The sequence below is a fragment of the Elgaria multicarinata genome, chromosome 8 (assembly GCF_023053635.1).
Source record: "Elgaria multicarinata webbii isolate HBS135686 ecotype San Diego chromosome 8, rElgMul1.1.pri, whole genome shotgun sequence".
Classification (NCBI taxonomy): Eukaryota; Metazoa; Chordata; class Lepidosauria; order Squamata; family Anguidae; genus Elgaria; species Elgaria multicarinata.
Window position 1 is genome coordinate 105,822,638 of NC_086178.1, and position 26,108 is coordinate 105,848,745.

General features: G+C 44.1%; 2 protein-coding genes across 7 annotated transcripts; both read right to left on the reverse strand.

Moving 5' to 3' along the window:
- Positions 1 to 4,158: 4,158 nt before the first annotated feature.
- Positions 4,159 to 15,211, reverse strand: LOC134402291 (mannose-binding protein-like). Its single transcript, XM_063131669.1, has 7 exons — positions 15,135 to 15,211; positions 14,425 to 14,576; positions 11,715 to 11,817; positions 9,832 to 10,024; positions 9,052 to 9,159; positions 7,262 to 7,345; positions 4,159 to 5,463 (listed from the first exon to the last, which is right to left on the reverse strand). The coding sequence occupies exons 4-7, from the start codon at positions 10,013 to 10,015 to the stop codon at positions 5,090 to 5,092; spliced, it is 750 nt and encodes a 249-aa protein (XP_062987739.1). The 5' UTR covers positions 10,016 to 10,024; positions 11,715 to 11,817; positions 14,425 to 14,576; positions 15,135 to 15,211; the 3' UTR covers positions 4,159 to 5,089.
- A 3,106-nt stretch (positions 15,212 to 18,317) lies between these two features.
- Positions 18,318 to 25,867, reverse strand: LOC134402292 (mannose-binding protein C-like). 6 transcript variants are annotated; one of them, XM_063131671.1, is made up of 6 exons: positions 25,780 to 25,867; positions 24,488 to 24,561; positions 23,501 to 23,703; positions 22,651 to 22,755; positions 21,253 to 21,336; positions 18,318 to 18,907 (listed from the first exon to the last, which is right to left on the reverse strand). In XM_063131671.1, exons 3-6 carry the CDS (start codon positions 23,682 to 23,684, stop codon positions 18,519 to 18,521), a joined length of 762 nt encoding a protein of 253 aa, XP_062987741.1. In that variant the 5' UTR covers positions 23,685 to 23,703; positions 24,488 to 24,561; positions 25,780 to 25,867; the 3' UTR covers positions 18,318 to 18,518. The 6 variants fall into 6 exon arrangements, with proteins under 6 accessions (XP_062987741.1, XP_062987743.1, XP_062987742.1 ...); XM_063131673.1 differs by lacking the exon at positions 25,780 to 25,867 and adding an exon at positions 25,177 to 25,228; XM_063131672.1 differs by lacking the exon at positions 25,780 to 25,867 and adding an exon at positions 25,140 to 25,160.
- Positions 25,868 to 26,108: the final 241 nt, after the last annotated feature.

Here is a 26,108-nt window from a genome sequence, read left to right on the forward strand (position 1 = left end):
CCCGTGGAGATGATCGATGGTCGGCTCCTCAAGTCAGGCCCCATGACCCACCAGATGGCTGTGCTGACCATGGAGATCCAGGGCCATGTGGAACTCGCCCAGTTTTTTGTTGTCGCCGTCCCGCACTTCCCATTGGTCCTTGGAATGCCCTGGCTGACCCAGCATGACCCCTGCATCTCTTGGACCCGGCAGGAGGTGCTGTTTGTGTCACCCTACTGCCAGGAGCACTGTTGGCTGGAACAGATCCCTGCAGCCCAGGAGACACCCTCCCTGGAATCTTCAGTCAGTCTACCCGAGAAATACCAAGATTTTGCGGGGGTCTTTGAGAAGAAGGAGGCCGAGCGACTGCCCCCCCACAGGTCATATGATTGTGCCATTGACTTGGGTCCAGGGGCCCCTATACCGGCGGGGTGCCTGTATTCCTTGTCCGAACCGGAACTGGCCGCCCTATGGGACTTTTTGGAATGCAATGTGAGGAAGGGTTTCATCCAGCCGTCTACGTCGCCTGCAAGGGCTCCTGTGCTCTTCGTGAAAAAGAAAAGTGGTGAACTGCGTTTATGCAATGATTACAGAGCCCTGAACCAGCTCACGATCCGCAACCACTACCCGTTGCCCTTGATCTCGGAACTACTGGAACGTCTTCACCATGCTCGAGTGTTCACGAAGCTGGATCTGTGGGGCGCATACAACCTGGTGCGCATTCGGCCTGGGGATGAATGGAAGACTGCGTTCATGACCAGGTATGGGCAATATGAATTCACAATCATGCCCTTTGTCCTCTGCAATGCCCCAGAGGTCTTCCAACACTTCGTGAACGACGTCTTCCGGGACTACTTGGATCGGTTTGTCATAATCTACTTGGACGATTTTTTGATCTACTCCTTTAACCAGACTGCCCATGATGCTCATGTGCGGGCAGTACTCCAGAGGCTCAGGGAGCACCAGCTCTATTCCAAGTTGGAGAAGTGCGACTTTGACTTGACAGAGGTGGACTTCCTGGGCTAACGGATCTTGGCTAAGGGGATAGAAATGGACTGTTCCAAGGTGGAGGCTGTGCTTTCCTGGCAGCCTCCACGGACCCAGAAGGAAGTGCAACGGTTCCTGGGATTCGCCAATTTCTACCGGCGATTCGTATCAGACTTTGCAATGCTGGCGGAACCTTTAACTCAGTTGCTGCGGGATAAAACCTGGTTCCAGTGGACACCAGCAGCCCACCAGGCATTTGTGGACTTGAAGGCTCGGTTCACCTCTTCCCCGATCCTGCAACATCCCAACCCCTGGACACACTTCGTCATGGAAACCGATGCCTCCGATGTCGCGGTCGGGGCGGTGCTGCTTCAGCCAACCCGTGATGGCTCTCGGATGCTGCCGTGTGCATTTTTTCCCAGACAGCTCACGCCTCCTGAGCGCAACTATACCATCTGGGAGAAGGAGCTTCTGGCCATCAAGGCAGCTTTCGAGACCTGGCGGCATTTGCTGGAGGGGGCAACGCATCCTGTGGAGGTGAGGACAGACCACCACAACTTGGAATATCTCCAGACGGCGCGTAAGCTGACGCAGCATCAAAAGCGGTGGGCCTTGTTTTTCATCCGCTTCAATTTCAAGGTCAGTGGATTTGCTTGAGGCTTGGCATGTATATGTATACATGCATGAGGTGTCATGGTGCCTAATTTGACATTTCTAACATGAAAATTGATGGAGTTCTAGCATAGGACTTGATTTGGGGTGAGTTAAAAGGCTAAAGCCCTGCCAAAAATCAGAGGATGATGGGATTTGTTTGAAACTTGCCATGAATGTGGATCTAGATGGCATCTGTGAGGGTGCCTGCTTCCAAGTTTTTATCTGTCAAAATGTTGGAGAAAATCCCATGTCTGAAAATGGGGTGTCCGATTTTCAAAAATCTCTCAAAAATCTGGGGAGGCTTGGATTTGCTTGAGGCTTGGCATGCATGTGTATACATGCATCAGGTGTCATGGTGCCTAATTTAACATTTCTAACATGAAAATTGATGGAGATATCAAAAGGGGTGTGAATTGGGGTTAGGGGTGATGCTTTAGAGGTTAAAGCCCCGCCAAAAATCAGGGGATGGTGGGATTTGCTTGAAACTTGCCATGAATGTGGATCTAGATGGCATCTGTGAGGGTGCCTGCTTCCAAGTTTTTATCTGTCAAAATGTCAGAGTAAATCCCATGTCTGAAAATGGGGTGTCCAATTTTCAAAAATTCCCTGAAAATCAGGGGATACTTGGATTTGCTTGAGGCTTGGCATGCATGTGTATACATAGATAAGCTATTATAGTGCTGAGTTTGAGGTTTCTAACATTTTTTTAAATAAATTTATTTATTTATTTTAAAACACAAAATAAACATCTTACAAAAAAACAACACAACATACTACATACATTTTGAATAAATGTTGAATACAGATATAAAGTAATATTAACTATAACCTATCCTATCATTACATATATAATCATTCTAAACATGTAAGTGCACCCTTCACCTCGGGATCTATTCCTGCTTCCAAAATCTCATGCTTTCTTCCGCTGGCGGTTTCCCACTTCCCTTAGTAAACACAAATATTAGGAACTGTTTCCAGATTCCTTCAAACTCATTTATTTTAGTTATACCTTTCCTCCACTTAATATTACAAGTCAATTTATCGTTAATAGCTATATCCCAAACTTCTCTATACCACTCTTCAATAGAATATTCCCACTGAATCTTCCAGTTCCTAGCTATCATCAATCGTGCTGCAGTCAGCAAACTCGATATCAATTCTTTAATTTCTTTTCCACATTTTAAATCTTCAAATAGTGACAGTAATGCAATCTTTGGTGTTTGTTCTATTTTCATTCCCACTATTTCTTCAATTTCCAAAAACACCACCTTCCATAATCTTTGAACATATTTGCATTCCCACCACATATGTAAATACGTTCCTTTTTCCCCACAACCTCTCCAACAATTTGCTGAATGCTGCTCATTTATCTTATTCAATCTAATCGGGGTTAGGTACCACCTCCACAAAATTTTAAAGTAATTCTCTTTTATTCTCACTGACATACTTCTCAACACTCTTTGTTTCCACAGTCCCTCCCAGCTCTGTCGCCCTATTTGTACCTTCAAATCTGTCTCCCTGAGGTTTCTAACATTAACAGAAAAAAAGTTGTAGGCTTTTTTGGATTTCAATGCAAGTCTATGGGGGGGGGGAAGTGGAGCTCCGATCTGGATCCAGAGCTTTGCAGCGAACCAGAGCAGACTATAGGTGGAGCGCAGCGGAGTGGACCCAATCCAGAAGTTGCAAATCTGGAAGAGAAGTGGATGGGGGGGGGGCCTGTGCACACCCCTACTACCTATGCAGACAAGAAAATTCCACAGCCTCTAATTCCAGGAGTGAGAGAGGAGGACAGGGGCAGCCAAGCAGCATGTGTACCAAGCCTACAGGCTAGCAGTCCCTGGCAGGAGCACTTTTTCACAGCAGCCAAGCCAATTCATATCCTTGGTGGTGTGGCAACCAGCTGGGAGGGGGAAGGCCCAGGGCAGCCAAGCAGTGTGTGCTGGCAGTCCTATGGCAGGAGCACTCCCCCAGCAGCCAAGCCAAACATGTCCTTCCAGCCCCAACAGGCCCAGCCCCAACCCCATGCCAATTTAGGCCTTTACTTGGCCAGCACGATCATGCAGGCCAAATAAAAGACCACATCGACACTGGAGGGGCTAAGGGATGTATTTCTGGAAGCCCAGAAACACGTCCCTCCAGCCCCACCCCTGTGCCGATCAAGGCCTTGACTTAGTAGGCGCAGGCGCGCGGGCCAAATAAAAAGCCAGATCAATGCTGGGAGGGATTTAAGGGACATGTTTCTGGAAGCCCAGAAACACATCTTTCCAGCCTCAGCCCCATGCAGATAGAGGCCTTTACTTGGCCAGCATGATCACGCAGGCCAAATAGAATAATAATAATAATAATAATAATAATAATAATAATAATAATAATAATAATAATTTTATTTCTTGCCCGCCTTTCCACCCCGATCGAGGCGGGGAACAACAACAAACAATAAAATACATAATACTCAACCAAAACACAACATACATTGCCAAAAACGTCCTAAAAAACATCCTAAAAACATTTTAAAAACATCTTAAAATTCCACTGGGTAGGCCGGATTGCTGCTGGGAGGGCCTAAGGGATGTGTTCTCCTGCTGGGCACCCATTTTCCCTGGAATTTGGTAGCCAGCCCCGGTTACCCCAGAGGCACTTCGTTTTACAGGAGGTCTCCGGAGTTTCCCGGGTCATCGGATCATCCTAAAGGAAGCACTATAATGCTGTGCATAGCCTTCTCACCTCCCAGGGATTCAGGGAGAACGCTTAACTGTATTTACTGTCTTTACTTCATGTATGCAACACCCTTCCAAATGAAATAGGGTTGACCCCGATGATACAGGCTTTCAAATGGGCCTTAATTTGAATTTGCATGAATCACAAAATTTGCACAGCTGAATTTGCACAAATCACAAAAATTACAGTCAAATTTGTGTCATTTGTGCAAACATGCCTGCATTCGATTGTAATTTGAATAAATTTAACCAACATTTGTGCAAATTGCTCAGAAATTTACATAAATTGCAGAACCTTTAAACATGAGTTTAATTCCCAGAAAATCCTCAAACTTGATGTAGATTGAGTCAGGTGCCACAGTGGGAACCAAAAGAAAGTCCAGGGGGCTGAACCTAGGAAACTCCACCCCCAAATGGATTTCTCTGACATCTCAAATTTAATCTAATGTTTTGTGTGGCCTATAAATACAATCAATCAATCAATCGATGTTTATGCCATGAGTTTATTTTTCCAACCATGCAGCATAGGTGATGTTGGTTTGTGCAGGGGCCTTCCATCGGAAAGAGCAATGATTATATCTGAGTCTGCATGTTGTCACCCCCATTCCTCAAGTTAATTCATTTATGGATGTTTTATTCTGAGGGTCAGGTGCTTTAAGTTACCACATTCCCTATGGCAGTTACTCACATGTATATGGTGTGCTTTGCTAGGTTTCAATTACTAATTGAAGTCTGGGTTCTTCATAAATACATTAAACTTCGCAAATAATCAGCGATTTATGTTCACAACTAATATCATTCCATATTCCATCTACAAGTAGTACAACACAATCCTCATTATTCATGTCATTTGGCTCTCCGGGTTTCCAGTTTGTGTAACTTACAGGTGCTCCATTCAGATACACAAATCTACCCTCAGTCTGGATGTCGTTTATACTGAGAAAAGCGTACATAGAATTCCTGTTCGCTATAGTTTTCAAGGCTGTGTTCTCATTCACATTCTTTGGGCTTGCAAGGGCTCCACCGGCATTTGCGCACAGAGCTTTCCCATTTGGGAAAGTGTCCTGCTGACCAGTTGAAACAAAGATTTTCTCACCGACGATCATTGCCCCTTGCGTCAGTAGAACTAGACCCAGAGAGAAAAGCACAAGAGAGTGAGAAATTGCAGAAACAGCTTGTGGGAAATGAACATTTATATAATAATTGGTCCACGCAACCCGTAGCCATGATCCAGCCAAAGTGAAGCACTTCTGATGAACATCGATTTCAATAACAGAAGAATTGACTACATCCTTTACTCTCCTACTGAAATCAGTGTGACTTAAAAGTATTCAAGGCAGGATGGATCATGCCATATTCATATTCATTCATTTGCTCACAACTTTATTCTTGCTTCTCCTTTTCCTCTTTTATCAGTGCCATGCTGATAAGGGCACTGGCTTAAATCTGCCTGAGGAATGCTACTTCCATCCATCAGCAAGGGAGCACATATATGAATAATGCAACTGCATGGGAGTAGATGAAACGTGTGGGCATTTCTCCACCATACTGGCACCATTCCTCCAGAGGATGGGGTTGCTAACTGTGAGCTTCTCTACACAAGGGCTTTGTCTTGTGATCATCGTTCTTCAGGCATGGTATTTTCTTTACACAATGTCATTCTTCTCCACTTCTTCTCCTGTGCCTTCTAGCTGCTTTTCCTGTGCTTTCTCTGAACAGGGAAAGTGCAATATTTTCTGCAGTTCCTGAATGATACCACAACTGCCTCCCATGTACTTTTGCTGTTGTGTTACATCCAATCTGTAGGGGTGTGATGCCAGCAATGATGAAGTGGTGGGAGTCTCCCCTGCCTCCTCCTCTCTCATCAGCCCTTTCAGCTGCAGCTGCCTCTGATTTACAATGGGATCCAGGGATCACTCTGCTCTGTGGTTGGTGCAGAGTTTGAACCCCTTTCTACACAATCACCAAGTGCACACAAATGAGAAAAGTCTAACTGCTTGCTTTGTGTGTGTGTGTGTGTGTGTGTGTGTGTGTGTGTGTGTGTGTTAGAGAGAGGGGGGAGGAGAGGGAGGTGCCAGACTTCCAAAGTTGCCAAAGTACTGTGGATATAAAAGTGCCCGAGGTTGGGATCAGAGGCAGTGGGAGAGTAAACAGAAAGCAAAGAAGTTGAAATGGAAAAGTTCATGCTGAGAAGGGGGAAGAGGCTACCCCAAAGGGGGTGGACAGTGGGTGTACAATGCTGCTGAGGTCTGATAACATCTTTCCAGGCTCCACCCACCAGTACGAATAGCAGGTAGCATTCTGTTAAAGGAAAAAATGGCTGTGTAAAGAACCAATTTTCATTCTGCAAAAATCCAGAAGCAGAAAGTGTGCTAAAGGATAAAAGTCTCATGTAGAAATCCGCTATGTGAGGAAGCCATGTAACTGACCTCCTCATCCATGTTGCTGCATTGTTCAAACCTGCAGCCCTGCAGTGTGTAGTGATACCACGTGGAAACAGCTTCCATTTTCCTAGATGCACATATGAAGAGGGCTGTTTACTAGGAAGGAACATGATATAGGAGGAGTTTTCACAGTGCTTATTTCATAATTAGCCTCTCTCTGTCTCTGTCTCTGTTTCTCTGGCCTTAGCTAGACCTAAGATTTATCCTGGGGTCATCCCTGCCTGCTCCTGAGATATCCTGTGTGTAATTTACATGAACAGCGATGACCCCGGGACGAGTCCGGGATAAACCTCAGGTCTAGCTAAGGCCTTTGTCTCTCTCTGTCTGTCTCTGTCTCTGTCTCTGTCTCTGTCTCTGTCTCTGTCTCTGTCTCTGTCTCTGTCTCTCTCTCTCTCTCTCTCTCACACACACACACACACTTGAGTAAGCATTTAAAATAAAGTTGAAAACAAAGCATTGAAAATACATATGCCATCTTACTCTTTTTGTGTCTGCTAAGATCAGCTTGAAGAGCCTGGACGTTCCTTTCCAACGCAGTTACTTGTCTTTGAAGAGCATCAAGAGCTAAGAAAGATGGGGGAATGGATTGGAGATAGGGGGACATAATTAAATACAAATTCAATTCTGGTCCCTTCATTTGTACTATCTGCAGTTTGTTATTTTGTTTAATTTTTTAATATGCCATTCATAGCATGTCTTTTTTTCCATGACAGAGCTCAAGACAATGTGGATGAAGTTTCTAGCTGGTCTCTTATCCAAGCATAGACCAGACCATGGGCTGCTGAACTTCAGCAAAGTTTCTGCCTCCTCTGCCTTCAGACCATATCCTGGGAGCCATATACCTGTACATTCACAAACACAGACACTGAAAACCCTTGACCTAAAAGAGAGGTGCAAAGCATAGCTAAGTACAAATACAAGAAGAGAGAGGGAGGGAACACTTCTTCATTGTGGGCAGAAGCAAGAAGCAGCAAGAAGGGAGATTTAGGATTTATTCAATTAATGTTGAACCCAAGTATAGGAGCAGTTCAATAGTGGATTAAGTGACATAGAGAGCTTTGAAGTATTCAATTTCTTTGAACAGATCCTGACTTCTAGCAATGATCAACAGGATGTTTTCAAATTTCAAATACAATAGCAATCTCTATGATGGGGGTGGGTAACCCATGGTCCAATGGGCCGCATGGGGCCCTCACAACCCACACTGCTGAAATTCCACACTGTGGCAGTGGCAGCGGCAAAGCAACTGGCGGTTGTTGCCAAATTTCAGGGGCGCAATGTGACGGAGGCCAAAGAAGGCCAAACATAGCTCTAAAAAAAAGCTAAATTTGGCCCTTTTCAGTCTCTGTTGTGTCTTCGACTGAAACTGTTAATTGCTGCTGCAGTGCTGAATTTCGGTGATATGGGAGTGGTGGTAGTGTGCAGCCTTTAGGCAGTCCCAGGGTTGAAACTGGCTCCCAGACCCTCAGAAGCTATGGGAAGGACCATAGCTCAGTGTGATAGAGCATATGCTTTGCATACAGAAGGTCCCCAGTTTGATCCCCATCTTCTCCAGGTAGGGCAAGGAAAGAATTCTGCTTGAAATCTTTCTGCTTGAAATCTGTTGCTGCCAGTCAGTGTCAACAATACTGAGCTAGATGGATGGACCAATGGTCTGACTCAGTATAAGGCAGCTTCCAATGTTCCTATGAAATTGCCCATGCATGCTCTATGTGATTGCCTGTGAAAGAGTGCTGTGGCCAAGTTCATATGGAGACACTACTTGTATGAACCAAGCCTTCCACATTAGTGTATCACCTGTCATCACCATTTCAGTGATAGCGATGGCTCAGAAAACTGCCACCTGAATCATGGAAAACATGGGTGGCTCTAGATATCTGACAGAAATGGCACTTCCAACATGAGCCCATTGATGGCTGATGTATCCCCAGCGGCATGGTAGCCACAGGATGTATGACTTGGGCCTACAGTTTCCTAAGCAGAGCTTAGAAGAATAATGATTTCCAAGGGCCAACTAGTCACCAACTGCCTTGGGGACAGGCACCTGATGCCCTGAAGTTCCCATTCCTGCCATCGTGAGAACGTAGCACCGACAGGATCAGATTGAAGACCAGGAGAGGATTTTGTTTGGGATGATTTAGAGTGAAAAATTCTTGGGCGGGTGGGGAGAAGAGGTTGCTTAACTGTTCCCTAAGTGGCAGGATACTGCTGTGCATGTTTATTAGACTCTAAGGTGGGTAAAACTCAGCATCAAAGAATTGCATTCTTACCTGTGATGTCTCCCTTTTGGCCTTTCTGGCCTGGGGGACCTTGAATTCCCGGTGATCCTGAAGGCCCAGCCTTCCCAGGGAAACCCTGCTGGCCCCTCACTTGGACTCCTAGTGTTTGACAAAAAGAAACATCTCTTTGAGCTCTACACACAGGAAAAATCCTGCAGCCTTATCAGGGCTTTGGTCCTTTGCAGTTTTCCCACCACGATGACACTGTACTTTACAAGTGACCACATGATTTTGAATTGCAGACTTCCCTCCTTGGAAAGGCTTCATTGAGTTTAACGAGACAGTGCCATCTAGACACCAAGTTTACACACTGGGAAATCCTATGATTTCCCAGATAATACCACATGATCTCTGTCTGTTTGTTTTTTTGTAAAAGGAGGGGTTTCCAGGGCATAGCACAGGAGATGTCCTGGATGTTGACGATGTCATATAATGACCCACAAACTTCTGTGAGTGGCCAATCACTAGCATGCAATCAATCACTCGTTTAGAGAAGCTCTTTGACTTTCTCCCCCAATCAACCACCAAAAAAAGAAAAGAAAAGAAAAAAAAAAAGAAAGGCACTTTGACATCCTCCACTCATGATGGCTGCCTTTATTCCTCTAGATCAGTGGTGTACAACCTCTGTGCCTGTAGTGTCTACCCTGTAGTGTCATAGGTTGTACACAACAAATCCAACAGGTGGAAAACTGATGTCCTTGCAAATCATCACAATTGTTAACATGCCTCCTTCCTGTTATATAAATATGTAGAGAATCAGAAGCAGGATACCTTGGTCTCCATTTTCTTCTTTGGTGCCATCTTTCCCATCTCTTCCAGGTAATCCATTCAGTCCTGGGTTGCCACATGCCATCACTGTGCAAGTGTTCTCCGCACATCTGCACGTTTCAGAAAGTGAGGCCAATGCCAGTGATGTTCCCAGCAGAAGGACATTGAAAGGCTGGAGAAGATGCATTGCTGGGACCTTAGACAGAGAACAAGTTAAGAGAGATTATTTTGAAACAGGTTTGGGGCTTGTGACCACTCTGCTATTTTTCATGCCAGACACTGATTTAGACACTTTCAATTAGAAACCCAATAGACTATACTGTGGATGTGTTTTGCCCATGCTGATAGACACGATGAGGACAAACCCTGGATTACAACTCTGTCTTGTTGAGGGGGAGAGAAGCCAGAGTTTCAGGTTTGGATGTAACACTAACAAGCCAGGGTATGAGCATCCCTGGGTCCTTTAGCTGCTCCTGCTGGCAGAAGGAGCTTTACCTAGGGTGACCATATGAAAAGGAGGGCAGGGCTCCTGTATCTTTAACAGTTGTATTGAAAAGGGAATTTCAGCAGGTGTCATTTGTATATATGGAGAACCTGATGAAATTCCCTCTTCATCACAACAGTTAAAGCTGCAGCTGCCCTGCCCTCTTTTAAATCTGGTCACTCTAGTATAGCTCCTGCAGCTTTAACTGTTGTGATGAAGAGGGGATTTCACCAGGTTCTCCATATATAGAAATGACACCTGCTGAAATCCCCTTTTCTATGCAACTGTTAAAGATACAGGAGCCCTGCCCTCCTTTTCATATGGTCACCCTAGCTTTACCAGCAGTGATCAAGCCACTTAAAAAGTCTGGGCTACCACAGCATGCAAACTGGGTCACTATCTACTGGCCCCTAAATTTGGGCTCCCAGTCTTAATTCCTAAAAGTTACCAATGCCATTAAAATATATGAAGAAGGCTTAAGCATATATCTTTCAGTCTAGATAAAATTAATTTTTAATTATATATTTGAGGAGACCTCCTAATTCAAAATCAACTACTTAAACCTTAATATATAAATCCTTCTACACATTTCATATCCAGCTGGTTTTTAAAATAGTTGATACCTGATATAATTCTTTGCTTATTAATGGATAAGCAAAACTTTAAGTTCACATGGCATTTCATAAAAAATATGTCTTGTTTCATTTTGAGGAAGGTTAGTTAAAAAAATTTCAGGAGCCTTCCTAACGATTTCAGTAAAGCTAAATCAACTATCCTCTTAAAATCTGTAATAGTGTCCACTTCAAACTGAGCTGATTGGCAACATGTGCAGCATCTTCAAGGGGGTAGAACTAGCCCCACATATCCCCATAGCCCCCTCCTACATTTGAGAGTGAACACTTGCTGAGGTTTAGAGTCATGGACTAATGGTATACCAAACTTCAGCTAAATCCTGCATAAACATATGTTAGGGTTAACCAATTAAAGGTTTAGCTGATGAATACTCTGCCTTTTAACCAATGCATTGACTAATCAATTACATTTTTTTAAAAAAAATATGTGTGTATTACCAGATCTTCAGGACGGATGCCTTTTTTTGAGATACTGAAGGATGTTTGAGGTAATTTAATTGAACAAAGAAAAACCAAAAGAGTCTAAAAAAAGAAGTATCACCACATTTTTTTTTCTCAGCAATTCAAATTAGTCCCCACTAATACATTCCCTAAATATGCTGTTGATTAATCTAGTCATCTAACTGATTAAAACTTGAAGTCCCTGTATTGAATTGCTTGTATAGCCCATGTGAATGGGGTATAGCACTTGGATCTTGTAATCTTGGAGGGAGTTTAAAAAGCAAAGGCATAGTTTTCATCCAGCATTAATGTAAAGCAGCATTACTTACCGGATCCAATGTGGTTCTTTGATCAATTGAAACAGTTCATTCGATTTGGAAAGAAATGAAGACTGCCCAAGAAAGGGGAAGTTTTCTTATCTGGTAAGAAAAGCTAGGAAAACCACACAGCAATATATCTTTATTTAATCTCTGTTTTTGCACAAGTCTGTAGATTGCAAAATCGGACTTCATGCTTCACCATTTACTGGCACTGCATGCAATGTTTCAGGATAACCTCTTTCCCAAACAATTTCCTGGAAAACGAAAACACAATTTATTAGCTGCCCTTTCAGATCATCACCCCACCAAAACAATTTCTTCCAGTAAATAGATCTGGCATATTATGAATTATAGTGACACAGAATTCTGTAACACTTGGTCCTTTTGAACCATTATCAGAAAGGTGGTTAGTATTTAACCATCAGGTAAGTTCATTTAGAATAAGCTTTCTTCTAAGCTCTTAGGATAAGTAAAATATGTGAAACCAAAAGGGAATAAGGATTAGGGGGAAAGCCCCATTTTTGTGTACACACTTGTTCAAACAATCCCAGTTTCCCCAATGATTAGGTCCATGTATGACCCCTCTGTGTAATTAAAATGTCCCGAGAAGCCATAAAACCCTTCATAGAAAAATAAGCTGGAGGCAGATTTTTAACAGAGTTGAATGTGATTTGAAAAATGTTTTTCTTCCCATGATGTATGAACATGTATTTCTTTTGCCCTCCTATAATTTCTCATCAGACTTGCCAGTCTATCATCTGTCTCTCCAGCCTCAGAGGTCTTAATTTCCCACCCAGGTAGGGGAGCTGAACAGCTGCCATTCCAGTTCTTAAACCAAGGGCCTTGCTAGATGACGGGGTAGCCCAGTATGAGCCCTGGCCTGGCCCCTGTGTGTCCGGATGATGCACAGGGGATCCCGGGCTCAGGCAGGGGTAACCCTCCCTTGGCCCGGGATAACCGGCACCACTTCTGGCCCAGTATTTCCTGCGGGTGTGTAGCCTGTTCCGCTGCTTTTCCTGGCTACTGCATTTACTTGTGAGTAGCTGGAAAAGCAGTGGATGGCGCGCAGTACTCCGCAGGAGCGCTGCGGCCATCAAGGCAGGGTGGGAGATGGGGGGGAAATGGAGACAGGAGGGATGGGGGGATCAGAGATTGCGGGCGGGGGGATCGGAGATCGTGGGCAGGTATCGGGGGCAGGGGGGAGTGGGGAACTCTTTTTTTAAAAAAAGTCTATCTTTATCGTTGGTGCGCTCCTGCACACATGGCCCCTTTAAACTAAAAAAAAATATGGCGGACACGACAGGTCCTTCCTGCAGCCCATCGTGTCTTACGTGTAGACAGGGGTGACGGCCTGTGCTACTTTTAGTGCGGGCTGGCCCCTCCTCCCACACAGATTTGCAGGTAGGTCTAGCAAGGCCCCAAGCCTATGTTTTTTTCCTCACAGGGTTGCAAACACAATTGCTCTTATTAGTTGAATGTGCTTGAAGAGTCTTTTCTTTTTCAAAAAATGATGAAGCTGACAACGTTTTATAAAAACTGATAGGGAAACTAAACTCTTTTTTTTAGCGAATTACCCACCTCAAAAGACTTCCTTCTAAATGGCAGTTTAAAGCATCTTGTACTGGTATCAATTTTATTTTAAAAGCATGAAAAAATCTATACATCAAGGGTGCCATCCTATGCATGTTCAATCAGAAATAAGTCCTACAACTCCCAGCATTCCCCCAGGCAACATGTCTGGCTGGGGGACGCGGGGTGGGTGGGTGCTGGGAGTTGTAGGCCTTTTCTCCCTCTCTTATGTGCCAGTTACTTTTCTTCATTCATATTGTTATGTATTCCACTTTCTCCAGCAATGAGATGGTTCAGGATTGGGGTTACTTTGGAATGAGAGATGACTGGAGATTTATCGTGTTTCTGTAATATGTAATTTATTTATAAATATACAAGTAGGGTGTTGGTGGAGGCAAACAGTGTAAGTCCTTTGCAGGGTAGCCACATATCTGATTCCCAAGGCTCATCTACACCAAGCAGGATATTCCACTATGAAAGCAGTATGAAAGCGGTATATAAAAGGCAGGAGCCACACTACTGCTTTATAGCAGTATTGAAGTGCACTGACAACTGTTGGGGCCCATTGACACATACCATATGCCACTTTTATACCATGATATCCTGCTTGGTGTGGCTCCTGCCATTTATATACTGCTTTCATACTACTTTCATAGTGCAATATCCTGCTTGGTGTAGAGGAGTTCCCAGAGAAACACACCACCACAACCATTCAGCATGCTTTCAACATAAGAGTTCCCAGTGCATCACTTTCTGCATCTCTGCCTGAAAGTGCAATTTCTCTCACACACTTTCAAAACCTGCTTCTTTTCTCTGTTCCAAAAATGCTCTTATTTGTCCCAGATTTAGCTTCTCCGCAGTGGAGGCTGGTGGCTCCAATGTCAGTGGGGAAATAAATCCACTCTGGGTTTCAGTCAGAACCAGTTAGACCACTAAAGGAGTGTTCCAAGGTGGTGGGCCTATTTTAAGGATAGGGTTCAGAACCTTGGATAGCTCCTTTAGCATTCTGGCTGGTTCTGACTGAAACCTGGAATGGATTCACAACCGTACTGAAATAGCTAATCATGTTCTTCAAAGGAGCCTAGTACCTTCACGCATCATCACCTCTTATCATACGCATCATGTACAGAATAAGCATGAATCACGATACCTTGGTCTGCCTTCTTGCCTTTAGTTCCATTTCTGCCATTGAGCCCCCAGCTGCCACATGCAATCACTGTGCAAGTGCTCGGTTTTTCTCCACACATGTAGGCACTGGAAAAAAAATAAGCCAGTGCCAGTAATGTTCCCACCACTAGGCGACTGAAAAGTTGGAGAAGATACATTGCTTAGAACTTGGACATAGAAATTCTTTGTCTGGCACTGAAAATATAACAACGTAGGTGCTGGGTGAACCTCTTTGGGGAGTTTATTCCATAAGTGAGGTGCCACCACTGAGAAAGCTCTCTCTCTTGTAGCCGTCTGCTTATCTTCCTTTGGAGGGGCACCCAAAAGCGGCCCCCTGAAGATAACTTAAAGAACCAAGTAGGTACATGTGAGAGGAGATGTGTCTTTAGATACACTGGTCCTAAATGGTTTAAAAGGTCAGCACCAACAGTTTGAATTGGGCTTGGAAATGGCTGGAAGGCAGTGCAGCTGATGAAGCACGGGGATCAGATGGCTGAATCAGCCAGTCCAGGTTAGTAACCTAGCAGCCGTATTTTGAACTAACTGAAGTTTCTGAACAGTCTTCAAAGGTAGCCCCACATACAATGCATTGAGGTACATTAGCAGGAGATTACCAGAGCATGGACAGCTATTGCCAGACTATATATTATGAATTTAAAGGGATCTGAAACTTAGTTAGCTATCATGGCTCACCTCAACCACCACCCAGTGTCCATCCGCAAATTCCTGGGAATTCTAGTTTTGCAAGGCTGCTGATTATGGAATAAAACCTCCTAGGAGAAAATTCTTTAGAGTATGGCTGCAGAGAGAAAAGAACAGGATGGAAATTCAAGACTAAACTTGTGCAAGCCACTCATTGGGCCTGTTCACACACAATGCTGAGCCACTGTGGTTAGTGTTGGGAAGTGAACCACTTTGGCTTCCTGTCGTGTGAGGGGCGAAAAACTCATTAATGGCTAATTAACCACCATGGGTAACCCCTGCCCTGCAGTGGGGTTAAGGGGCCCTGGGAGTAGCTTACTGTGTCATCTGTCAGAATCTCTGATGATTAAAAAAGTTGTTCTGTGAGACAAATCTGGCAACCATAGAGTTGGCTGCAACTTCCGGCAATGTTCTAGCTAGTGTAGACCTTCTTGATGGTCAAGATTACCACACACAGTGGCTGCTGAAATACACAGCTGCCACAGAGAGATGACAATGTAATAACCATGGAGAAGGGAGAAGTAAGGGAACCACACTGTGCTGTACAGTTACATGGTCCTGTGTTAGCTGTGCTCATTGTAGTTTCGCTAACACTCCCCATTCCATGGTTACCCTAACCACCCTTCCCCTAATCAAATGTGAATAGGCCCACTGAATCAAATCAGCTTTGACATTGCTGTAGTTAAGTGACAACGGAAATGATCAAAGGGTTTCTACAAAATGATACTGCAGCTGTAGAAAGGATTTGGGTTTTCAGTTTTGAAAAGAAATAGACCCATAGGGCGGTGCGGGGGGGGGGATCTTCGTAGACATATGTAAAACCATACATAAATTCAGAAATACTGTTAATGATGATCGGATATTATATTTCTTGCAATACTAGAACTGGAGACAACCACAGAAAGTAACCTTCCATCAGTTTTAAAGGAAACCAAAAGACTGTGGCCTAGTGCCGCCACAATGCAGGTTCCCAGCAAGCTGGGGAAAACCATAGTTTGCAAATTAGGAGCCATCTTAAGAAGCAAATGTTTTTTCCCCACTCCTCCTTTCCCTGCTTTAACTGGAGATTTGCATGCAGACACAAAATTCCCTTATAGCCCTCATCTGTAAATTTGGCCCAAACCATCGTTTTAATCCCTGGACTTTGAGATAACCTGCTTTGTAACAGAAAACCATAATTACAGCTGAGCTGAAAAGGGTGGTGTGGTGGTGTGTGGTTTTACTCCAGAGAGTTGTGGGGAGTTGGAGGGAGAGAACAAACACTCCATCCCAAGACTGGCTTCTGATTTGCAAATCATGGCTTTCAAGAAGCAAGCGTTGTGTCTGTACCAGGACTTCTACCATCCTAAAAGAGCAACCTTGGCATTGCACTCTCATAGAGTGCAATCCACCAGGAGGCTCTCTGATGGAAGTCTTGTTGAAGGGGACGACAACCATGCAAGAGCTCTTCTGAAGGAACCTTGACCCCAAGCATTTGGTTGCACTCTGGAGCCTTCTCACCATCATGTATAGATGTTTTTTCCTTCAATCTTTGTCACTATCATGGAATGCCAAACTACATGTTCGAATCCAGAGAGTTTTACCGCCCCCTGCCTGCCAGGGGATCATTTTGATCCGGCATTAATGTAAAGCAGTATTAGTTACCGGAATCAAAGTGGTTCCACCGGACAAGCTGAAGCAGACAGTTTGACTGTAGAAGAGATCATTTAAAAAGTCAGAAGATCTTTGACTAAGATTGGCCAAGAAGTGCAGTGGACAAACATCATACAGATAAGAATATGCCAGCTTACTTTTGCACAATTCCATGGATTGCAAAACAGAACTCCACATTTCCCTAGTTAAGCAGCAGCCATTTTAAAAGTGGAGGGCAGAGGGAGATATGATGGTAGCAGGCAGCCAGGGCATTATAGGGGAAGAGATTGCAACAGGGAGTTGTTTGCTCCTGGAATGCCTCTCAGTTCACAGAGCCTGGATGACCTTGGTGGTAGTCCCACTGGGTTGAAGGTACTGCTGCTGAATGCCAGGTCAGTGATTGGGAAAACAACAGCCATCCTGGACTTGATCCTGGATGAGTATGCTAGGGTGACCATATGAAAAGGAGGACAAGGTTCCTGTATCTTTAACAGTTGCATAGAAAAGGGAATTTCAGCAGGTATCATTTGTATATATAGAGAACCTGGGGAAATTCCTGCTTCATCACAGCAGTTAAAGCTGCAGGAGCTATACCAGAGTGACCAGATTTAAAAGAGGGCAGGGCACCTGCACCTTTAACTGTTATGATGAAGAGGAAATTTCACCAGGTTCTCCAGATATACAAATGACACCTGCTGAAATTTCCTTTTCAATACAACTGTTAAAGATACAGGAGCCCTGTCCTCCTTTTCATAGGGTCACCCTAGAGTATGCTGACTTGGCTTGTATCACAGAGACCCAGTTGGATGAGACTGGGGGTGGAGGTGATGCTCTCCTAGCTTCGCCCATTTGAACTATCCATGAAGCAGCTGGCAAAACCAGGACGGGGCGGGAGCAGGGAGGTCTAGCAGATCATTTTTGCTCTAGAGCAGACACAGGGCCTCTAATCTGGATCAGGATTTAGATAGCCACTCAGGTTGTGAAGAGACGACTGGCAGTGGTTTCATTGCCACTTTCAATCAGAGTTCATTAACCAATGATAGCTACTTTTAGTCAAATTAGTATCACATTATGCAAAGCTGCCTGGACAACTTAGCTCCACATTGCTATTTCTGGATTCCAATTGTAACCTTAGGCACTGTTGATCTAGCTATGGCTTGCATAATAAAAGTAATTGATTGTAAATCTGTCTTATTGGGTGAATACAAAAGAGACCAGAGGTGGAAGGTCCCTTCCTCTTCTGGGAGACAGATCCTGGATACATCCCCACATGTTTACTTTATTTTTTAAAATTTCAAAAAAAGGTTTATTTTACTGCCCCGTTGACATTACAGACATTCCACTGTACAAGTATAATTCCATTATTGTTAATAAATGACAATTAGGAAGTTTTTCAATTGCTTCTCAAACCTATCTTCCTTGGGGATTAATTTCATATATTATCATGTCCTTTTGTATAATTGAAAAATGTTAAAATATATAAATGTAACATGTTTGAAGCTGTCTTGATTCTAGTGTGCTATTGAAATATGCCCTCCACCCCCAACAATAGTTGCTAGATTTTGTTATCTCAGAATTCAAAAAGAGCCTTCTACTAAATGTTGAGTCATACACACATTTATTTAAATATAAATACAACTAATTCATCAGTTAGACCTTAACAGAAGGTTAATCGACTATAAATTCTATAGTTGTCTGAAAGTTAAAATTAACATATGTAAAATGCCATACTAAGGAATCCTCTCAATCACATCTGGATTCATATTCACAAACTATTAGATATTCAGTGCTACATGCAACGTCATTCCACAATCCATTTTCAAATATCTCTACACAGTCCTCTTGACTAAGATTATTGGGTTCACCTTCATTCCAGTTTGTAAATCCTATTGTTTCTCCATTCGGATACTTGTATGTACCTTCTTTTTCTTTATCATTTATGCCAAGGACTGCATGTTTCTTATGCAACCCCACAATTTGCTGCACACCCCTGTTCTCAGCAGCATTCCTTGGAGATGCGAGCATGCCACTCTTCTGCACGCAACTGAGTTTTGCAAAATCATAGGTGCCTTTGGAGCCGTCTGCGGTGAATATCTTTTCACCAACTCTTACACCAGGAGGATTACACAGAGCTGAAATGATAAAGAAATGTCCCAAATTTATTTCACTTGCAATGTGCAGCTCTGCCCAACCTCATTAGGTGTAGGGATGTGTGAAACCAACCTAAACTTGTGCCATATATTCTGATTATTATAGCAGAAGACCACAAATCCTCCCATGTTGAAAATCCACGTGATCCATTAGAGGCTTTAGCTAGACCTAAGGTTTATCCCGGGATCGTCCCGGGGTCATCCCTGTTCATGTAAATGACACACAGGATATCCTGGGAGCAGGCAGGGATGACCCTGGGACAATCCCAGGATAAACCTTAGGTCTAGCTAAGGCCTGAGTCTGATAATTTCTTTTAGCACTTCCATAATTCCTACTTTTAATATTACGCAGATCCCAGATGGATTTTTGTGTACATGCTTCATATGGGGCCTTGCTAGACCTAAGTGAGAATCCGGGGGAGAGGAGGGGAGACCTCGCATTATGAAGAATGCGAGATCTCACCTTTATTCAAACGCGAGCCACAACGAGCTCTGGAGGAGAGCTGTCGCGGCCGCCATTTTTTATTTTTAAAGTGGCAGGAGGCAGGAAAGGTAAGTAGGGGTGTTTTTTAAAAAAATTCTCCTTCCCCCCATCCACGATCTCCCCACCCAGCCCAGTTCTCCCTCCCCCACCCGTGATGTCCAATCCCCACCACCACCCTGGCCCCATTCTCCATCCCCCGCCTGCAATGTCCAATCCCCTGCCTGGCCCCATTCCCCTTCCCCCGCCCACCCCCCACCCGCAATGTCCGATCCCCTGCCCGGCCCTGTCCTCCTTCTCCCCCCCACCCCCACCTGTGATGTCCGATCCCCTGCCTGCCCCCTGGCCCCAATCTCCTTCCCCCGCCCACCCCCTGCCTGCGATGTCCAATCCCCCGCCCAATGTCCCCCCCCGCCAGCAATTCCCCCCGATGTCCCCTGGGTCGCGATTCCCCCCAATCTCCCCGGCCTCTGTTTCCTGCCCCCCATGTCCCCCCCCATAGCCCTGACTGCCACAGCACTCCTGTGAAGCACTGCGGCCTGTCCACCACTTTTCCTGGCTACTCGGAAGTAAATCCAATGGCCAGGAAAAGCGGCGGACCTGGCTACATGCCTGCGGTCCCAGCCTCAGCCCGACCTGAGGCCAGGACCATGGGAAGAACCATGCTACAAGCAGTTCCCGTTAGCGCGGTGCCAGGGCGGCTTGAACCCTGGCTGAGGCCGGGATCCCCTGTGCGTCATCTGGACGCACAGGAATGAGCACGGGCCTCGCACCGCGCTAACCCCTGGTCTAGCAAGGCCCTCATAAATACACCGACTTTGTTCACTATAGTTGTTGAATACCGAATTGATAGTTGTTGGGTTTTTTTTTTAGGGGTGTGAATTCATTTTGGGACAAATGCAAAATGATAACGAACAGGGCCCATTTGGTTCAAGCTACATTTGTCCTGTAATGAATAACACTGTCATTGCTCCCCAAAGTACTCCTACTCAGTGCTGGGTCAGGGCAGCCTGTGAAAAACAACATGTTGCTCAAGAGGGTCTATCAGTGACTTTATGTCCCCCTCAACAAAACAAGTGGGGGCATAAGGATGAATTTATTTATATATTTAAAGTATTTTTATTCCACTCCTCAGCCGAAAAAACTATCTTGGAATGGCTTACAATTAATCAGCAAAATAAGACAAAAGCAATATAAAATGTGAGTATAAACCTAAACATAAAAACATTTGAGTATAGTATAGATGACTAATTAATTGAATATGCGATCTTAACAAACATTGCACAATAAGTGCTGCTGCTGCTTTAACCTACAATAACAGAGCTGGAGATAATTTCGAAGGAAAATTCTCAAGTTTTCATGACTGCGCAAGTGTGTCAAAAATTAAATGCAGCAAAACGGCTGAATTATGTATGGAGTATATTCAGTGCTTTTCAAAGTGACGTCCTGGTAATTAGGCTACAATCCCATACCTATTTACTTGTGGGGGCAGTAAGCCTTATTGAACACAATGGGACTTATTTTTGAGTAGATAAGATTGAACTGTTAATATGTCTAATTCTGATGAATGCCAAATTTAGCTTCATTTTTATTAAATTTAGTATAGAGTTGTCCAGCAAGCCCTTAGAATGCTTGCACCTTGGAGGAATAAATCTGATTTTAGGGAACTTCAAGGTTACTGTCTATTCTGCTCAACAATTGTCCTGAGTAGCATAAACTACAGAGAGAAAAAAGAGATGGTAGTAGAAGAGTTCGTCCAGTCCCCCCCGCCAAATGGACAATATCATTTTCTGCCTTCAGCCAAACTACATCATTTTCCACATTCTATTATGTTACAGCAAGTTACCTTTCTTGGTTTTGTTAACTTCTTCGTGCAAAGCCTGCAGTTGTATTTGCAATTCCTTCATCTGAGTTTTAAGCTGTTCAAGCTCTGAACAAAAAAGTGATTTTTTTTTATTATTCTTACAATATTCACCAGGGTCAATGTAAACATTGCATTAAATGCAGATTCACTTTGGTGCATTTAAATAACCACCCCTTGTGTCTGGGCTAAACTGGATTGTGTCAATGCAGTGATAGAGGGGCCCAGTCTGGTCTCTTTATCTGGCATCCTTGGGCAGGTGCCAAGACCCAGGACCCTGCCAGACACCCACCACTGAGGCCTACCTTTGGCCCACTTTATTTTCCTCCCCACCCTGGCACTCTGAGCAAGGCCAGGCAGCTGGGTCTACTCGCCGTTTTAATTTACTGTGATGCCACTGAAGTAGCATCACTCAGGGGCATTATGGGAAATTTAAATGGTAAGTACACTCAGCCACCCAGCACAGCTAGGTGCACGAATACCACTGCCAGGGAAGCCCACCAGGGCCCAAGATGGAGGAGGTGTCCCACTTGCCCAAGGCACCCCCAAACCTGAAGCTATCCCTGGAGAATTTTTTTTAACCATTGCTGTGGTCCTGATGATTCCAACTCCCACGCTGTTTTTCCCAGGAGGGAAACTGCTATTGGCACCAGTAGTAGCTTCCTTCCTGTGGCAAATACCAGCTTTTGAATGTGTGTGTATGTGTGTGAGAAACATTTTCATCAAGACCATAGCAAGGAGGGAAATTGTAACCCCCCCTATGTTCCCCCCTCCCCACAATCATAAACTGGATTGGGGGCACATTGATGCTACTTAGAAAGAAACAAGTACCCACAAATACAAATTTTATTTTATTTATTATTTATTTATTGCATTTATATCCTGCCTTTTTACCTCCAAAAAGCCCAAGGCGGCATACATAATCCTCCTCCTCCTCCTCTCCATTTCTATCCTCACAACAACAACCCTGTGAGGTAGGTTGGGCTGAGAGTTTGACTGGCCCAAAGTCACCCAGAGGGTTTCCATGGCTGAGTGGGCACTAGAACCCAGACCTCCCAACTCCCAGTCTGACACTTTAGCCACTACACCACACTGGCGTAACATGTGAGATCATCGTATTTGATACAGCCGGGGGACACTCGGGTTCCTCCCTCTCCCTCCCTCTTCTCCTCTGCACAGTTCTTTCCCCTCTCTGCACTTTGCCTTGGACCTTGCTCTGCTTTCCCCACAATTGGTAGTGTAGGCAGGACTCACGTTATGTGTACTTTAGGCCCACATAGTAAAAATTTGTACCAAAAAGTCATTCTAAGTCTGTCTGTCATTGTATGGCATCTTTCCACTTTAATTTTAAGGAAAACAACTCAACAACCCTCAGGTACTTACCAATATGCTTACTTTCACTTGATCCGCTCTCTCCTAAGGGAGCACAATCTCCTTTTTGCCCAGGAGGCCCGGCTTTCCCTGGGGGACCCTGAATCCCTTGCAATCCTGGTCATCCCATGAATTGGATGGGTGAAAGCAACAGACAAAAAATATTTATGGAGCAGGATTTCCTGGCACCATGAAAGCTCCTGACTGCAGTATTTAATAGGGGTGTGCACAGACCCCCCGATCCTCTTCGCAGCCGATCTGCAAATTGCGGATCAGGCCTGCTCCTCCCCGCCTCGATCCGCCTGGGGGCTACTCCGCTCCGCTGCGGAGCTCCGGCTCCGAATCGGAGCTCCGCAGTGGCGGGGAGTGGCGTCAGGTAAACCCTCTCCCTCCTCTCCCTTACCTGCATCGGTCTGCGGTCCCGCAGCTGCTTCAACTGAGCCCGAGGACTCAAACAGGAAGACTAGGCCGCAGTTGCAGGAAAAATAATAATAAAGACCTACCTTTTGCAAACGAGTGTTTGTGTGCTCGAGTCACTTAAAAAAAAATTGCGGGCGCGACACCTCTCCTCCTGAGGTTGTCGCACGTTGTCATGTGTAGACGGAGGGATCTCGCGTTAAACACAATGCAAGATCTTCCCTCCTCTGACGCAGGATAGCAGGTAGGTCTAGCTAAGGCCTGTGTCTCCTCCTGATGATCTCATCCACCTCTATTCCTAGATAGGAGGTTAACTCTTTCTACTAGAGTAAACACTGAACATGAGTTGACCTCAATGACAGTTTCATTGGGAGAAAAAAAATCTATATATTGCAATATTTCTGGCCACATTAAACATCTCCCTAATATTTTAATTGGGTTGTACCTTGCTCTCCCCTTTCACCTATAGGTCCTGGCAACCCATCTCTCCCAGGTAATCCATTAACTCCAGGAGTTCCATCACGGACAATGCAAGTATGCATTCTATCTTCACATCTGCACTGGTCAGGGTCAGTTGTCCTCACGCACAATGTGGCCAGCACAACAATGCAAAATACTTGCAAGAGCATTGTTCAAGGGTATTTCAGTCTAGAAAAGAATAACAGAAAAGAACAATAGCTAACTTTGGCGGTTTCAGATTGTATTTTGGGGGACCCTGGGGTACTTGGAAGCTCATCAGAGTGGTCTCTAATGAGATGTTCAGTAATTGCGGACAAATTTCCATGAAAAGTAATGGTGGAGAAACCATTTATGGGTTAACCTCAATATACAAATACAATGGGGAATGGTGATGGAGGAGCAGCCACGGGGTGCTTAGCATTTGAGCAAAATTGAGGTGGCCACCTTGGTCCTGCTCACATAATCAAATATCCCTGACCTCTGCTGAAATTCCCTTTCCTAAACAACTGTTAAAGATGCAGGAGCCCTGTCCTCCTTTCCTTATGGTCGCCCCAGCATAGCAGCTATTCTGCTGCTCCAGGAAGAACAGATGATGTAAGGTCTATTATTTCTCTACAAGAATTGTCAAAGTTGCAAAGATGCTTGAGCTTAAAGAGATCTTATGCATAAACATGTTTGTTTGCTTTCCAAAGTCCAATTGCTGCATCTGATCAGAGGAGTAAAGCTTTAGTAAGACATTTTGTAGCATGTGAGTACCACTCTGTTTTCACTTCTGAATGATACAAATATTTGTTGCAGAACTTCTTGTCCCTCTTGAGGTAAGAGTGGGCTTCAATATTGCTTAAACCTTAACATGGTTAAAGCAACACAATGGAATTCAAGCCAGTTTAATTCAGTTTTAGCAAAATCCTATGAATGTCTATTCAGAAGTAAATGCCATTGAACAGTCTTCAAGGAGGACAATAGGACTTACAAATTTAGGAATGAATTGTTAATTTCAGCTGAAATGTGGACTTCCTGATTCCCCAAGCTCTTCAGCATTAATCTCTGAAATATAAATATGTACAGCCTTAATTCTAAAGAGAGCTCCTACCCCCCCTCCAAAGTGGTCAAATAAAGAATTGCGTACATTCAAGAGGGTTTAATTTTTCACAGCTCATGGATGGCTTGGTTTGAGAAGCCCTACCCTAGGAAGCCTGTGCTGTTTTCCTCCTGGTTTTAATGCTGTTTCCTATCCAATATTATGCTATTTTCTGCCTTAGTATTTCTTGCATAATCCAATCATCTTTTTGCCTATCCACTTTCAACTCCAAAAATAAGAGCTAGGAAAACCTCTTATCGCTTCTGAACAACCTTGGTTATAATTTAGCCTTCTCTAACCTGGTGTCCTCCAGCTGCTGCTGCTATTATTATTATTATTATTATTATTATTATTATTATTATTATTATTATTATTTCTGTTGTAGCTTTTAAGGAATACAATAGAAATGTCAGCTTACATCCCTCTTCACCATAGCTTAGCCTTTTAAAGCAAATATTGTATTTCTATTTTACGCAAATATTTTCTAAATATCCACATTCTAAATACGCTAAATATTCACAGTGCCTAGAACAGCAGCACTTACCAGCACCCACTTTTGTTTGACCAGATAAAATAAGTACCTGACAACAATTTTTGGTTACAGTTTAATCGAATGCGCAGTATAATATTTACTGCCGGCTGCCTTCTGCAACTGAGTACGTTGCTATTTACTTCTGTGGCACGTGATTTCTGTAACACATTTATTTTCTCCACCTGACTCTGTGGGACATCAGGCACTTTATGGTGCAGTAGGAAAGCAAGGTCAAAATGGAAGACTTGCAGTGCAATCCCATGCACACCTACTCAGAAGTAGGTCCCAGCCATAGACCAGCAACACCCTGTTCTGTGAGTGGAAGGAGTAACAGGCAAAACAAAATGCCACACTTCTTCTTGCTCTTCCCTTCCCATTGGTTTTTCCTCTGCCACCAGAGTGACATTTTTATTTCTCTGGCTGCTTCCATCAGGTGTTAGATACCTACTTTAGGTGGTGTGTGTCTAGCTATTAGACATGCAATGTGCACTTCCACCAAAAGAGACCACAAAATTTCAAATAAAAAGGTTTAAAGTTTAGTGAAGAAAAATGTCAATAACAAAGTTGCAAAATCTGAATTCACACACCTGATCGATAGGTTTAGAAAACACCCAGAGATTAATGCATCTAACTAATCTAACTAGGCTGTTACCCTGTTTTATCCAAGTCTCTTGATCCAAGTGATATCTTAAAGTCCTTGGTTCAGCTTTGGTTTTTGTTTTCTCCAGCACTTTGGCCTCTTTTTGCTTTCTCTTTCTCTGACTTTTTATCTCTGGCTTTTATCTTTTCTTCTCTTTTTTCTTTCCTGAACTTCAGCGAATCAGGAGGGTAGTTTCTTGTTCATTTCTGGTAACTATGTTTCGGTTTCCTGACTAACCCTCCCTCTCTTTTTTTCTTTGGACCTCTTGTTGAACTTTATAATATTCCATTTTCTAGGATGACATTTTGACCTTGGCTGAAGTTTTCATCCTCCTGCTTCCT